General features: G+C 37.0%; 1 protein-coding gene across 9 annotated transcripts in view; it reads left to right on the top strand.

The window, feature by feature from the left end:
* Positions 1-17,083, top strand: part of ERMP1 (endoplasmic reticulum metallopeptidase 1) — a 113,101-nt gene that overhangs the window by 17,883 nt on the left and 78,135 nt on the right. For all 9 annotated transcript variants that reach the window (XR_005023398.2, XR_005023396.2, XR_005023399.2 and 6 more), the window contains exons 5-10: positions 10,660-10,806; positions 11,486-11,578; positions 12,271-12,483; positions 13,327-13,547; positions 16,285-16,459; positions 16,846-17,036. Coding sequence is in view for 4 of the 9 variants with exons in the window: in XM_057498643.1 (XP_057354626.1) it covers positions 10,660-10,806; positions 11,486-11,578; positions 12,271-12,483; positions 13,327-13,547; positions 16,285-16,459; positions 16,846-17,036 (1,040 nt within the window). In the remaining 5 variants the exon portion in view is untranslated. The remainder of the gene's footprint in view (positions 1-10,659; positions 10,807-11,485; positions 11,579-12,270; positions 12,484-13,326; positions 13,548-16,284; positions 16,460-16,845; positions 17,037-17,083) is intronic.

Raw genomic sequence — 17,083 nt, 5'->3', positions numbered from 1 at the left:
TGTTGTTCTCTATTTTATTTATATATGTTCGATATTTATTATGTTCCTTCTTCTACTAACTGTGGGTGTCATTTGTTCTTTTTCTGGTGTCTTTAGGTGTGAGGGTAGACTGTTTACTTGGGATTGTTCTTGTTTCTTGAGGTAGGCTTATATTGCTATGTACTTCCCTCTTAGAATGCTTTTTCAGCATCCCACATATTTTGAACTGTTGTATTTCTGTTTTCATTTGTCTCCATGTATTGTTTGATTTCCTCTTTGATTTGTTCATTGATGCATTGATTATATAGAAGCATGTTATTTAGCTCCTATGTGTTTGTTGGTTTTTCTTCATGGCATTGATTTCTGGTTTCCTACTATTGTGATCTAAAAAAGATACTTCATGCAATTTCAGTCTTTTTGAATTTATTGAGGCTCTTTTTGTGGCCTGATTCCATGTGTACTTGATAAAAATGTGTATCCTGTTGCTTTGGGTAGAGTGTTCTGTGTATATCAGCTAAGTTCACCTGGTCTAATGTGTTGTTCATCTTCTCTGTTGCCTTATTATGCTTTCTGTCTGGATGATCTGTCCATTGATGTAAATGGGGGTGTTAAAGTCCCCTAATGTGATTGTGTTGTTTTGTATTTCCCTCTGTAGGTCTGTTATTATTTGTTTGACATATTTGGGTGCTCCTGTGTTGGGTGCATAGATACTTATAATGGTTACATCCTCTTGTTGAACTGATCATTTTATCATTATGTAATGTCCTTCCTTGTCTCTTGTTACTTCTTTGTTTTGAAGTTTATTTTGTTTGATATAAGTACTGCTTTTTTCTCCCTTTTATTTTCATGAAATATCTTTTTCCATTCCTTCACTTTCAGTCTGTGTATATCTTTAGGTCTGAAATGAATCTCTTGTAGACAGCATATAGATGGGTCTAGTTTCTTTATCCATGCTGCCACCCTGCGTCTTTTGATTGGTGTATCCAGTCCATTTACATTTAAGGTAATTATTGAAAAGTCTGTACTTATTGCCATTTTATTAATTGTTTTCTGGTTGTTTTGTAGTTCCTCTTTGTTCCTTTTTTTCACTCTTAGGGTCTTGTTATTTGATTGTTTTTTTTACTGTTATGCTTGGCTTTCTTTTTTCAATTTTTTGTGTATCTTTTATAGGGTTTAGGTTTGTGTTTACCATTAGATTCATAGCTAGTTTTCTAAATATATAACAGCCTATATTAAGTTGATGGTCACTCTATTTCAAATACAATTTAAATGTACTCCTTTTTTGTCTTCATTTTTACCCATGTTATTAAATCCTCACCCCTACCAGTGTGGTTACTATCTGTCAACATAGGAAGATGTTACAGAATCATTGGCTATATTCCCCGTACTGAACTACTATTTCCATGACCAACTTACATTATGATTGAGAATTTTTGTGCCCTTTTATTCCCCTCACCCTCCCCAACCACCCACCCCAACCCCTATGCCATGATAACCACCAGTCATAAAATGAGTACATTTTTATTCTTCCTCCTCCTCCACACTTTATGTATGTTATAATTTACATTTTTTGTGTGTCCCTTGACTGATTTTGTGTATAGATGATTTTAGTACTTTTTTTTTAAACTTCATACTTGTTTTGTAAGTAATTGGTCTACTACCTTTACTGCAGGTTTATTTTTACTGATGAGAAGTATTAAGGCTTAAGAACAGTTCCATCTATAGAAGTCTCCTTAACATATCTTGTAAGGCTGTTTTAGTGGTGGTGAATTCTCTTAACTTTTGTTTATCTCTGAAACTTTTAATTTCTCCTTCAATTCTGAATGATAACCTTGCTGGGTGGAGGATTCTTGGTTGAAGGTTCTTCCTTCCAAATACATCAGATATTTCATGACACTCCCTTCTTGTCTGCAAAGTTTCTGCTGAGAAATCTGCTGATAGACTTATGGAGTTTCACTTATAGATAAGTGTCTGCCTCTCTCTAGCTACTTTCAATACCCTCATGCTTTGTTATTTTAATTATTATATGTCTTGGTGTTGTCTTCCTGGAGTTTCTTTCATTAGGGGCTCTCTGCACTTCCAGAACCTGGTGTCTGTTTCCTTCCCCAGACTGGGGAAGTTTTCAGTTATTGTTTCTTCAAAGAGACTGTCTACTCCTTTCTCTCTCTCTTCTCCATTTGGGAGCCCTATTTTACTAATATTGTTTCATTTGGAGTTGTCACAGCTTTTTAGCTTTCTCTGATTTTTGGAAATTCTTTTTTTCTTTCTGTTTCTCAGCTTGGAGACTTTCTTGTTTTCTATCTTTTCATTGATTCTCTCCTGTACTTCCAGCAGTCTACTGTTCAGTACCTCTATTGTATTTTTAATTTCTGTTATTTTATTCTTCAGCTCTGAGTAGCTTTATTTTAAATCTTCTATCACTTTGTTGAAGTTCTCAATGAGATGAGCAGTTCTTTTCTCCAGTGAGCATCTTTATGAATGTTAGTTTGAAGTCTTTATCAAGAAGATTGGTAATCTTCATTTCTTTTAGCTCTCTTTCTGGTGTCTTATTTTGTTCTTGTTTGAAACATTCCTCTGCCTCCTCATTTTGTCTGTGTTTTTTGTTTCTTCCTTTATACTAGATAGAATAGCTATGCTTCCTGTGGTGCCTGGAAGCTCAAGACTCTTTGCTCACCAGTGCCTGTTTCTCCTTTGCAGTAGAGCTGCAGTTGCTCTTGGTGGCCAGTGAGCAGGGCTGCCTTCCTGCCTGACTGCCGGCGGTGACTGATCTCTGTCAGCAGAGGCTGACAACTTGCCTCAGTGTGCCCTTTGTGTGCCCTGTGGCACTTCTGCTGGGACTCGTTGGCGGGGTTGCCTTCTGCCTGCTGAGCAGCAGTGGTATTACTGGGCTGGCAGGATGGACAGGGCAGGTTCACAGGGAGTCAGCCATGGGGCTGAGCCACCAGGAAGGATGATATAGCTGGCTCCCATGAGTGCCTGACCAGTTGGGCTGAGGGAGGGCCCCAGAACATCCTCCACCTGCCCTTTCTTCTCCGGCTTACTTTCTGCTGCTGGTAAATCTTTCAAATTGCCACCTTCTGTTCGGTCTCAGTGGGTCTGATGACATGTCCCTGTCTTCCAGAAGGGGACAGGAGTCTCATCCTCCCAGACTGCTACTACTCTCCCTAGTGTCCAGCCCCATTAATCACCAAAGCCCAGTGCAGTGTGGACTTGTGTTCCCAGAGCAGATCCCCAGGGCCAGGTGTTCAGAGTTCTTGAGAACTTATTCTCTCCCCCACCACTCTGTTCTTCTCCCTCCCACTTGTGGGCTGGGGTGGGGTATAGGCTTGGGTTCCAATTGACCATGGTTCTTCCACTTCACCCTTCTCTGTGTGCTCTTCTCTTCTTTACCAGGTGTAGATAGTCTGTTCTGCAGGCTTCAGGTCATTTTCAGGGTTAGTTGTATTTGCTGTAGTTGCTTCCTTGATGTATATGTGGAAGGAAGTTTCCACCTTGCTTTCCTGCTCCTCCATCTTTTTTACTGCAAGTCCCTGTATATGCATATTTCTGAGTGAGATTACTGAGTCATAAGGTGTGCATATGATTAGCTTTGGTAGATACTTTTGGGAGACAAATGCCATGTTGATGCAAAAATCCTTAATAAAATATTAGCAAACTGCATCCAGGAGTGTGTGTATCTATATACAAAAAAGGTAATGCTTTCCAACCAAGTTGAGCTTATTTCAGGAATACCAGATGTGTGTTCTTTTTTTTTTAGTTTCAGGTATACAACATAATGATTCAGTATGAATATATACTGCAAAGTGATTACAGTAAGTCTAGTTAACATCCATCTAAACATTGTTAAAAGTTTTGTTTTTCTTGTGATGAGAACTTTTAGGATCTATTCTTAGCAGTTTGCAAATACATGATACAGTACTATTAATTATAGTCACCATGCTGTATATTACATCCCCAGGACTTTCTAATTTTATAACTGGATGTTTGTACCCTTTGACCACCTTCACCCATTTCACCCATCTTCCACCCCTGCCTCTAGCAGCCAACAACCAATGTGTTCTCTGTATCTGTGAGTTTGTGTTTTTTTGTTTTTAGATTCCATTATCAGTGAGCACATATGGTATTTCTTCCTCTGTCTGACTTATTTCACTTAGCATTATGCCCTCATATTGCCATAATGGCTAGATTTCCTCTTTAAGACTGAATAATATTCCATTGTATATACCTACTACATTTTTTTATTCATTTGACCATCAGTGGGTACTTTGGTTGTCTGTATCTTGGCTTTTATAAATAATGCTGCAGTGAACATCGTGGTGCATATATCTTTTTGAGTTAGTGCTTTTGTTTCTTTTGGATAAATAATCAGAAGTGGGATTGCTGGATCATACAGTAGTTATATTTTTAAGTTTTTGAGGAAGTTCCATACTATTTTCCATAGTTTTTCACCAATTTACATTCCCACCAGTGGTGCATAGTGTTCCCTTTTCTCCACATCCTCAGCAACAATTGTTATTTCATGTCTTTTTGATAATAACCATTCTGATGGGTGTGAGGTGATATCTCTATGTGGTTTTGATTTGGAGTTCCCTGATGATTAGTGATGTTGAGCACCTTTTCATATGCCCATCGGTGATCTGTATGTCTTTTTTGGAAAAATGTCTATTCAGATCCTCTGCCCATTTTTAATTGCATTTTTTTTTTTACTATTGTATGAACTTTAAAAATATATTTTGGTTATTAATCCCTTACAGATACATGATTTGCAAATATTTTCTACCATTCAGTAAGTTGCCTTTTCATTTTGTTGATGGTTTCCTTTGCTGTGCCGAATCTCTTTAGTTGAATGTAGTCCCACTTAATTGTTTTTGCTTTTGTTGCCTTTGTTTTTGGTGTCAAATCCAAAAAATCACCAAGAATGATATCAAGGAGCTTATTGCCTATGTTTTCTTCTAGCTGTTTTACAGTTTTAGGCCTTGTGTTCAAATCTTCATCCATTTTGAGTTATTTTTTTATTTTTTTTTTTAATTTTTTTATTATTATTATTTTTTTATTGAAGGGTAGTTGACAACAGCATTGCATTACATTAGTTTCAGGTGTACAACACAGCGACTCAACATTTATATACATGATATTTCTAGGTACCAGGTATCACCATACCAAGTTGTTACAATATTTTGACTATATTCCTTATGCTATACCTTACATCCCGGTTACTTATTTATTTTACAATTGGAAGTGTGTTTATATATATATATATATATATATTGTGAGGGCATCTCTCATATTTATTGATCAAATAGTTGTTAACCACAACAAATCTCTGTATAGGGGGGTCAATACTCAATGCACAATCATTAATCCACCCCAAGCCCAATTTTCGTCAGTCTCCAATCTTCTGATGCATAACGAACAAATTCTTACATGGAGTACAAATTCTTACATAGTGAATAAGTTACATGGTGAACAGTGCAAGGGCAGTCATCACAGAAGCTTTCGGTTTTGTTAATGCATTATGAACTATACACAGTCAGTTCAAATATGAATATTCATTTGATTTTTAAACCTGATTTATATGTGGATACCACATTTCTCTATTATTATTATTTTTAATAAAATGCTGAAGTGGTAGGTAGATACGAGATAAAGGTAGAAAACAGAGTTTAGTGTTGTAAGAGAGCAAATGTAGATGATCAGGTGTGTGCCTGTAGACTATGTGTTAATCCGCGCTAGACGAGGGCAATAAAACATCCACGTATGCAGAAGATTTCTCTCAGAACAGGGGGGGTGAGGTTCTAAGCCTCACCTCTGCTGCTCCCCATTTTCTCACCAGATGGCCCCCTGCGACTGTGCCTGTCTTAGGTTGTTCCTCCCTTGAGGAATCTTACCCGTCTCTGGCTAATCAGTCATCTTCCGGGGCCATACAGGGAAATGTTAAGTTGGTAAGTGAGAGAGAGGCCTTATCGTTTGAAAAGGTTAGCTTTTTACTTCTTTGCATATTTATGCCCTGTGGCTTCTATGCCCAGCATTTGTCTTGAGGTGTCTTTACCACTTGGAAGAATTATGATACTCGGTAAATTCGACATGTGGCACGAGTTCTATTTAAAGGTTGTGATTAGGTAGGAAGAAGAAAAGCTACAGAAGTAGCAGGCAGAAGAAAACCTGGGAAGATTGATTATTTCTTTGACATATCTTCTTGTAGAGTAACTTCAGCATGGATAGGTTTTAAACGACTAATTAAATTGTGCACACACATTAACATAATAGGAATATAGTTACCTAACCAAAGCATACCTGTAATTACCAGCCATCTCCAGTGAAACCAAGAAAACCAGTTAGGCACCTTAGGCATTTGTGAAAACTTATCTATGATATGGTGGATATTGTCCGACTGAACTTAAACAGTCTGAGAGAATTCAGATAAACTAGAACACCCCATTCCTGGGGACTGTTCATATCCCATATGTTCTTTTAACGATAAATAGTCTGTGGTTGTAAGATTTTGGAGTGCTACAATTTGCACTTCTCCTAATTCTTGGTTGAGTTCCAACAGTATAGATCCAGTCCAATTTTTGTTTTACTGCATGCACAGGCCAGCTTAGATATCTCCTTCATCTTTCCCATGGCAAGTCCAGGAACTGGTGGGATGAGTGCATCTACACCTGTGACAGTGCGTGGATCTTTGTTGAAGTTTTTTTTTTTTTTTTTTTTTTTCTGATCTTCTTCTGTCATGAGTCTTCCCGAGAGTGCTGATGTTGGAAGTTCTTTTTCATATCGTATCTTAGTTCATTTTCGGGGTAGCCAAATTAGGCTTTGATCCTCTGTATAAACACACACAGACCCTTTGCCTACACTTTTATATGTCCTTTATATCATTGTGTAGAACTCATTAGAGGTCACCACATAGGAACTGCATTTTTTTTTTTTTTTAATCATTAATCTACACTTACATGACGAATACTTTGTTTACTAGGCTCTCCCCTATACCAGGTCCCCCCTATATACTCCTTTACAGTCACTGTCCATCAGCGTAGCAACCTGTTGTAGAATCACTACTTGTCTTCTCTGTGTTGTACAGCCCTCCCCTTTCTCCCACCCCGCTATGGATGCTAATCTTAATACCCCCCTACTTCTCCCCCCCTTATCCCTCCCTACCCGAGTTAATTTTTGTATATGGTGTAAGATCACAGTCCAGTTTTGTTTTTTTGAATGTGGCTGTCCAGTTTTCCTGGTACCATTTATTGAATAGATTGTCTTTTCCTCAGTGTATATGCCTGGTTTCTTTGTTGTAAATTAGCTGAGCATATATGTGTGGGTTTATTTCTTTGTTCTCTTCCATTGATCTGGTTGTCTTTAGATCATACTGTTTGGTTACTATAGCTTTGTGATACAGTTTGAAATCAGCAAGTGTAATATCTTCAGCTTTGTTCTTATTTCTCGAGATAGCTTTGGCCATTTGGGGTGTTGTGGGGTTCCATACAGATTTTAGGACTGTTTGTTCTATTTCTGTGAAAAATCCCTCTGGAGTGATAAGAATTGAATTGAATCTGTAGATTGCTTTGGGGAGTATAGGCGTTTTAATGATACTCTTCCAATTCATGAGCCTGGAACATTTTTCCATTTATTTGTTTCTTCAGTTTCTCTTATCAGTGCCTCACAATTTTCAGTGTGCAGATCTTTCACTTTTTGTGGCCTAAACCAGGACAGATCATGCATCAAAATGATAGTAATATCAAAATGATAAGTAACAGTAAGTCTAGAAAATGCAACATCTGACTAATGTTATAGTTAGTCAGACAAAAAACTTAATGTCGTGATCATTTTGCAATATATAAATATTGAATCATTCCGTTGTATACCTGAAAGTGAAAAAACATTTTTTGTGAAATTTCTTCCTAGGTATTTTATTCTTTTTGATGCAATGGTAAATGGGATTGTTCTCTTAATTTCTCTTTATGACAGTTCATTATTAGTGTATAGAAATGGAACTGATTTTTGTATATTGATTTTACGTCCTGAAACTTTACCAGATGGTAAATGAAGATGGTTTAATACTTGAAAATCAATCTATGTAATCTGTCGCATTATCAGAATAAAGGAGGGATACCATTTCAATCAATAATCACAACATAATCTTCTCAGCAGAGAAAGAACAGTATGTTCCTTGATAATAGTACACTCATCACACTGAAAAAATGACATTAATATAAAAGTATTACCTCATGAGCAGTGCATATTCAGATTTCTCCAGTTGTTCCAATAATATCCTACCTAGCTCTTTTGGGTTTTTTTTTTTTTAATTAGAGTTACAGTCCAGGATCAGATAGCATTTAATTGGCATGTTTTATTAGATATCACAACCATTGTATAACATATACAAAAAAATATGAAAGTCTGAACTTAATTATTATAAAGTAAATACCCTTCTAACTGCCACTCATAAAAGTAGATGGACTCTCTCACACCCTCATAAATTTTCCACCTGCCCCTTTTCAAATACAGCTCCCTCCCTCTCATCTAAGACTAGCATTAATTCTGATTTTAGTGATTCTTTCTTTTATAGTTTACCTGTTTTACTCTATAGTTTTAATAATATTTTAATAGTATGATTTTGATTTTTAATGTCTAATAATAGTCATACTATTTTAGTAATAGCATGTTAACATGGTAAGGATTGGTGATCTGTTTCTGCACTGTTCCTTTGTTTTCCCTTTGCATTTGCATCATTCTCATAATCACATCAGGAGGCATGTTATACTGTTTGATGAATGGTGATGTTAACTTTATGTCACTTCATTACATATTTGCCAGTTTTTCTACTTTGTAAAGTTATTATTTTCTCCTCTGTATAGGTACTTTGAGACTAAATTTCCTGTTTTTCATGAAACTTTCTCCTTAGTTTTAGCAATCATTGCGGATTCTTACCCCAAAGCATTTTTACTATAATGTTAGCCAGATGTTGCATTTTCTAGCTCCATCATTCCATCTGCTGATAGGCTTTCTATTCTCTTTTGTGTTTATTTCAGCATTTCATGTATTTTTGTTTTATGGATTATATATTCTATTACTATCATTTTGATGCAGAGTTGTCCTAGTTTAGGCCAGTGGCAGCAACTTCAGCTGGTACCTGAGTCCTTTTGAGATGTCTCTGACATACTCCTTTGAGTGCTTTCTTTCTGGCACAGGATGTTCCAATTTGTCTTTTCCTAGCCCCATATCTGGAATAAACCATTTTCCTAATGAGACCTGATTCTTTTAGTGGATAATGGTACTCAGAAGCAAAGCTTGTTGGGGCTAGGAATGTTGGCTCTTTATATTGATCCTGTTTGGGATTTGTAGAGCTTTTTGTATTCAGTTTGATATTTTGTAGAAATTTGGGGAAATTATTGACCATTTCCTCTTTAAACATTGCTTTTGCTCCATTCTGTTTCCTCTTCTGGGACTTCTTCAGTTACTCATGTGTTAGACCTTTTCACTATATCCTTTATGTCTCTTATAAACATACTCTATTATCCTTCCTTTTTTCTTTCTGTGCTTTAATTCTATAATCCTTTCTCTTTGTATTAAACTATATATTAAAATTTTTAATAGTTGTTACATTTTTCAGTTCTAGGGTTTCCATTTGACTTCTTTAAGTAGATTGCACTTGTCTGGTGCAATTCTTGCTATCATCTATGTTTTTAAATATATTAATCATAATTATTTTAAAATCTGTGTCTGGTAACTCCAGTATTTGGGTCACTGGGTGTCTGATTCTATAGTGTTTCTATATACCTCCCCTCCCATATCTAGGGTCATTTTTCTGTAATAAGCAATTTGATTATCTGTTTATAAAGTTATAAAAATGTTAATATTCTTAGATTCCCTGAAATGCAATTACTTGATCTATCTTCATCAGTCAACCTTCGATGAAGTTTTTGTAACAAACAGCCCTGGAATCTCAGTGGGTTCATGTCTCTCCCAGTTCACATTCTGTTGGCCAGTACGGTTCATGTGGCCAAGCCTGCAGTTCATAGGGCAAGGAGTGCATGTGCTGCTCACACAGGAGACATTGCGAGTTAACACGGGAGGGAGGAGTGAATAACTGGGGATGGTAATACAATTTAACTCATTAGCCTGAAGAAAAACCCTCACATTTGAAAAAAGCTGTATGTGCATGAAGATGTTAATACAGAATTACTAATAATGATAAAAATTATAAACAGTACTAATAAGGAACTTAATGGTATATTCAGTGAATGTTAGTGTAGTTATTAAAATTATCATTGTAATACCAAGCAACATAGGAAAATGCATTTAATATCTGTTAAGTGAAAAAGCAATCAATGCACAGAGTATATATACCCTATGAGTACAGCTCTGTACACATGATCATACTTCTAAGAAGAGGCTATAAAAATGAAAATAGTTACTTCTGGATGATAGACTTTTGGAGTGATTTTTCATTTTTAAGCTTAAACTTTCTATAGTGTTATTTTATAAATTACAAATAATTTTGTTTTCTAAAAGGTTATTTTTCATTCCAGAAGTCATTTACATTTATCAGAGAAATGTTGGAAAATGCAGAAAAAAAAAATTAAACAGCAAACTCTGGACTTACCTCCCCAAACCACCATGTAGCTATTTCAGGTGTGTTAAAAAATTCCCAGATTAACCTTGTGTTGTCCTATTTTGTTTTAGGTCCTGAAAATCCTTGGTTGGTCCAAGCTTATGTTTCAGCAGCTAAACACCCTTTTGCTTCTGTGGTGGCTCAGGAGGTTTTTCAGAGTGGAATCATTCCCTCAGATACCGACTTCCGTATCTATAGGGATTTTGGTAACATTCCAGGTATTTTGTTAATCATTATGGGCTGCAGTGTGACTGTGATTAATCAAAAGCAAGTTTTACTTTTTGGAAGTTTGTGAGTAAATAGCATTTTCTGAGAGCAGATTCTCTATGGGCAAGCTGTATATTCTGACTCCTCAAACCGAGTTCCTGATATTTCCCTTTTCTTTTAAACTCCAGTCCAGTTTAAATACCTTGCCTTTTCTAGAACATGTCATCTTGCCCCATAATGTGACAGAAGAATGGGGGAGAACTGTTTAGCACTTCATTCCCATAAGATGGTAACACATCCTTCAGGGGTCTTTGACTTTTGTAGATCTTTGTTTTACCAGCTCCCTTGGAGGCTTGTATAGCTTATTTGAAGTTAAATTTTGGCTCTGACTTGGCAAGGATGTAATTGGCAATATTTCAGTTACCTCCCACACTTGATATTCCTACTCGTTGCCATGTGACATGAGGCCTCCCAGTGCAGTAGTAAACATCCTAAGTCCCTGGGTACTGAATTACATCCCGTAGCTATAGGTTCTCTGAGAACTTGCATCATTCATCCATAAACGTGACAAGGCAATCATGCCTCTGCTGTGACATTTCATCTTTTAGGAATTTAATAATTTAAACAAATAGGCCTAAAGCAAGGTTGATCTTTGAAGCAAAATGACTTTTTTTTTTCTTAATGTCTTAGGAATAGACTTAGCTTTTATTGAGAATGGATACATTTATCACACCAAGTATGACACAGCAGACAGAATTCTCACAGATTCCATTCAAAGAGCAGGTTGGTATTTGAATTCATACTTCTGATATGTCGTAAGATGGAATATTAAGGATGGCCTATAACCCTATAAATATTCTGTGGACTGTGCATTAGGGAGACAGTGCATAGTGTGAATTAGCTAGGGCTTGCAGTTGGAGAGGGTTTGAATTTTAACCTTGAAGTCTAGTTTAGCAGTTAAGATGTAGGATTATTCATGGGGATGAATTGGAAAGGGAGCTGACAGGGTTGTGGTAGAATTGCCAAGTATGAGAGGGTAGCCAAAATCGAAGTTATAAGTGGAGGTGGTACCAGCACATGGTTGGTTTAAAAAATAACCTCAGTTCAGGGCTGGGTGATGAAGGCAGGTGAGTGGGCCTTGTCTTTTGGTTCACCACTGAATTTCTGGTGTCTACAGCACAGTCTGCTATATCAAATATATGTTAAATGATAGGGACTAAGCAATAGCTGTTGGGTTTGCCAGCAGCAAGGGCACGATCAAGCAGAGGAGTTCTCACAGAAGGCCTCTTGGCTGAGTTCTAAGTGTAGAGGAAACAGCATAGGGGGCAAGGACCTTGTTTGAGAAATTTAGTAAGAAAAGCTGGGGAGAGCAACAGGATGGTAGAAAGCTCTTTCTGTGCACATTCCTTCTAGGTATTTCTTCACTGAAACAGTGGGTGGTTTATTCAACTTTGTTGTCTTTTCTTTACTGATAGGTGACAACATTTTAGCAGTTCTTAAATATTTGGCGACATCTGATATGTTGACTGCTGCTGCTGACTATCGACATGGAAACATGGTCTTCTTTGATGTGTTCGGCCTGTTCGTCATTGCCTACCCATCTCGCGTTGGCTCGATAATTAACTGCATGGTGGTAATGGCTGTTGTTTTGTACCTGGGCAAAAAATTGTTGCAGCCCAAACATAAAAGTAAGTGTTTTCCTCTAAAAATGCAGTACTGGCATGGGTATAGAATGTGCTTATAGTTTTTTAGTCAGTTTATATCCTTCCAAGAAGTTAAAAATCTTTAGAAATACAACATTTGATTTATATTGTAAGAAATTTCTACATAATTGTCAGATTCATGTACTTATTCTACTAGTCTTGGTGAAGCAGGCAATTTTTTTTTTTATGTGCTTAGGCTCTCCTTAGAAGTGCCACATATGAGCTATTGAAATATGGTTGGTACAGATTGACTTTTAGTGAAAAACCCCATTAAAAAGTTTTGTCCAAGTTACAAACCAATAGCACAGTGTTCTGAAGTATGAATGAACTGTTTCTGCTTAAATTGGTCTCCCACCTGAAATATTTCATGGTCTAAGTTGGTATGTGTTTTTATGAGATAAAATATTTAACAGCAATTTAAATAATCCTTTATCACCAATGATTTTCCTGTGTTCCTTGTCTTCCCATACTAGCTTCTTTTAGGAAGATTTTATATAGAACTTTGCCTTTCATTCTTGCTGGTATTTAGATACACAAAGCATCCCAAAGGTGATGAAGATCGATTACCCACTTTCCTAGTCAGGCATCTGGGTTGTTCCTGGAAGACTTGCATCTTTGAGTCTTCACTTCCCACTGACTCTCAGTAAACGTTACTTGAATATTTTTTGTTGATACCTTCCCTGTTCTAGGGTTTAACAAACCTTATTCTTAGGACATTTCAGTACTTTTCAATTACAATGGTGAATTTTTTGACGTTTGCCCCTTTGACTCTAATGACTGGTTATGGAATTCATTTGCTAAACATGCTTTGTGTTTTCTCTTCATTAGCTGCTAATTACACAAAGGACTTCTTCTGTGGTCTTGGCATCACTCTGATAAGCTGGTTCACTAGCCTGGTTACCGTTCTCATTATAGCAGTGTTCATCTCTCTCATTGGACAGTCTCTGTCATGGTACAACCACTTCTATGTCTCCGTTTGTTTATATGGAACTGCAGCTGTAGTCAAAATAATATTTATTCATACCCTCGCAAAAAAACTTTATTATGTGGTAAGTGTTAAGCATATATATTATTTTTTGAACTATGTGAATTTTCTGGAAGACTTCTTATTCTGAGGGTTTTGTTGCAGACTTCAAATGGGATTATAAAACTGTAAATAGTGTTTGGGGTGGGGTAACAGCAGGCTTGTTAGTGCAGCTGTCTGCCTCTGCTGTGTCTGCTGGTTTTCATAACCATGCTCTTGGCTCTCTCAACCCTCCCTGTACTCACCCAATTATTTGTTTGAATAGCTGTTTTTCAGGCACTGTAAGCTCTGTGAGGGCAGGGATTGTTCTGTTCATTACCCCCTGTGCTTAGGCAGTGCCTGACACACAGCACTAACACTCAGTATTTGCTGCCTGAAAGAATGTTGCACTTAATGCTGCACTTCAAGCTTTCTCTTTATTTCCTTCACTTTTAAACTTGTATGTTATTGATGCAGATTCTGACAGCATGTATGTGTGGTATGGGGGTTAAAGACACATTGCTAGGGAAAAAAGTGGGTAGGGAGATAGGGCTCCAAAATAGTATGTGCTGATTTATAGAATATTGCCATATTGTTAGGGTTTCAACTGTGTAGATTTGTTTGGTAAAAATAAAATTAAGAATTAGGGTTATGAAACAGGACTAAAATTACAGTGAGAGAGTGAGCCACGGTTTCTGATTTTCTAAGTGAGTTAAAGGGAAAACCTTTTAGCTCTATGTTTTTCAAGACAGCCATTGTACACCTGTTTTCTCAGTTTGTTCTGCTAGGGATTAAAATGGAGACATGGGAGACTGTAATCCAGAATCCTTTCATAAGGATGTCTTTGGGACCTGAACCTTGGTCTCAGTTTCAGTCAGTATTGGGATATGGTCTGAGGAGTGCTTCCATGTTAGCATGTCCTATTGAAAAGGTTCCTTGAGGTTAGCCATCTATTTATGGTTGAGCTAATAAGTATATCTTATTGGCTTCAGTTTCCAAAGGAATTATACCATGGGACTAATTGCACATGCTTATTTTTAGTGCACAGTATGTAACCAGATGTGGCTGACTATTGTTGGTGGGCCTGGGGCAGACAGAAGTCTTACTAAAACTCCATTCACTTTGAATAATTTCAGTCGTCCAGTCAGGAAACTTAGGGTTGAAAGCACAATGGAGAGAGTAGTGTGTTTCATTTGCATTTCACAAATACTCTTTGAGTACCCAGTGGGCCTGGTACCATGTTAAGGCCTGGGGATTACAGAGTCATAAGGATGTGTTCTCTCTCATTGAAGATCTCACAGTTTCATTTTTGAAGATGGGGAAACCAAAGTGATTGCAGTACTTTGGGTTGAAGTGAAGTAGAGTAATACATTACCAGCTTGTAGGCATACAGGGCCAGGAGAGATGAATTTTGTTCGTGGAGGTCAGGAAGGTTTCATGAAGGAGGAGGTGATATTTGAACTGGGTTTTTGAAGCATGAGTAGAAATGTGCCAGATAGAGAACAGGTTGATGGACAGTCAAGGTGGGAATGTACAAGATGCATTGGGTCATAGTCACTAAAAACTTCATTGTGGTGAAGGCAAAGGAGATGGTACAATAACTGGAAAAGTAAGCCAGCATGAAGTTGGTGCATCACCTTGAAAATCAGAGAGGCCACCATTAAAATTTTCCAAGCAAGATAGTGAGTGAGAGATTTGTGAGAGATTTGTGACTTAGTATAGAAACTCTGGTAACAGAGGATAGAATTGATTAGAAACTAGATTTGAGGGATGTTTGATTTTTCTATACAATTTGGGAATTTAATGTAAAACTGGTCTTCATTGCTGAGATCTTTGTATTTAATGATTTGAGTGACACTTGGCTTTTACTTGAATCCTAATAATTTTCTTCTTTTTAATTAAAGACCATGCCTCTTAGTTAATACTGTGTTGAACATCTAAGTATTTAATGATGATAGCCTATCTTTTATTGTCTAGAGGGGTTTGTCAAATGAACCTGTATTGGAAACGTGACTGAAACTCATTTGAGTTTTTGAAGTAGGGTCCTTTATAACAAAGATGCCCTGGGCTATACAGAAATGAGAGGGCAGAGAAGAGAAAAACTTCAAGTATATCTATTTCCACTTTGGTATTTCTGCACCGAAATTATAACTTTCATGTTTACATTAATAGAGGTGCAGATATTAAAATGTATTAAAGTCCACATGGCAGCTTTCTTCTGAAAAACTCAAGGTGTTGTACAGGAAGATTCAGATTTCAAGCTCAAAAAAAATAGATTAAATTTTACAATGTGAAAACACTAGGAATCCAAGATGGGGGCAGAGTTGCAGAGCTCCAGACCAGCTGGAGATTCAGGAATCAAGCAGAACGGATCTGTACTCCTGCAGTTTTCCGAGTACACGCTTGGTGGCGCTGCAGCAGCCTAGCCTGCTCTTCACGGGCCATTTCTCTAGTAGTTTGAAAATCTTTGGAAGTTGCATAAGCAGAAAAGCTTACAGAGGTGAATGTTTTAGGAGAGTCCTTCTATTTTAGAACATTTCCAAAGGTTACTTTTAGCCCGGTGGAGGAAAAGTACAGATTATGTAAAAGGAATGATGTTTTTACCTCATCTTGTGCAGCAATTTGACAGGAGTAGCTCTGTTAGTGTTTACTTTAAAGTGCAAAGGCTAGATCCTCCTTAAACCAAAATATAGCTCTTCTCAGTAATGGAAATTATGTTACAATGGAAGATCTCAATGTATGGCCTGTGAATGAGACTACTTGTATATTTTTCTTTCTTTCAGAATGCCAGTGACCAGTATCTGGGAGACATATTTTTTGACATCTCGCTGTGTGTGCATTGTGGTTTCCTTACAGCTCTCACTTACCGAGGACTTTGCTCAGCATTTATTAGTGCTGTTTGGGTGGCATTTCCATTGCTCACAAAGCTTTGCGTGCACAAGGACTTTAAGCAGCATGGTAGGGTATTTTTGGTTTTGAGACAAATGGGAAATGCCTTAAAATACATAAGGCTTCCAGGAATTATTTTATTTTTTTTTCTTTTTATCTTTTTGGGTAGGCTTTCTAAATTGTTGCTATTTAATTTTCAGATCACATAGATTTTTACCTTATACCCCACCCAATTCTCACATTTATGAACATGTGCTAATATATTCCCGACATATTTTAATTCTTATTTGTATTTTATCCTGAGTGAAAGTGTTCTTATCTCACTAGATAACATGTATCACTGCGGCTAGAGTCATACCTAACCTAACTTGTGTTAGGTATCAAGGTGCACCAGTACTGTAAAAATCCCTGTCTTACTCTAGAATTTCAGAGATGTGCATGCTTTGTTTCCCTAGGTGCCCGAGGAAAATTTGTTGCCTTTTACCTTTTGGGGATGTTTATTCCTTACCTGTATGCATTTTACCTCATCTGGGCCGTATTTGAGATGTTTACCCCTATCCTTGGGAGGAGTGGTTCGGAAATTCCACCGGATGTTGTGCTGGCTTCCATTTTGGCTGGTTGTACCATGATTCTCTCTTCCTATTTTGTAAGAAAAATTTTTTAAATTTTCTTTTTCATTTTTTATATAAATAT

Source organism: Manis pentadactyla, chromosome 3, assembly GCF_030020395.1.
Source record: "Manis pentadactyla isolate mManPen7 chromosome 3, mManPen7.hap1, whole genome shotgun sequence".
NCBI classification, from domain to species: domain Eukaryota; kingdom Metazoa; phylum Chordata; class Mammalia; order Pholidota; family Manidae; genus Manis; species Manis pentadactyla.
The sequence above is the reverse complement of the archived record's forward strand: the minus strand, read 5'-3'. Positions and strand labels throughout refer to the sequence as shown.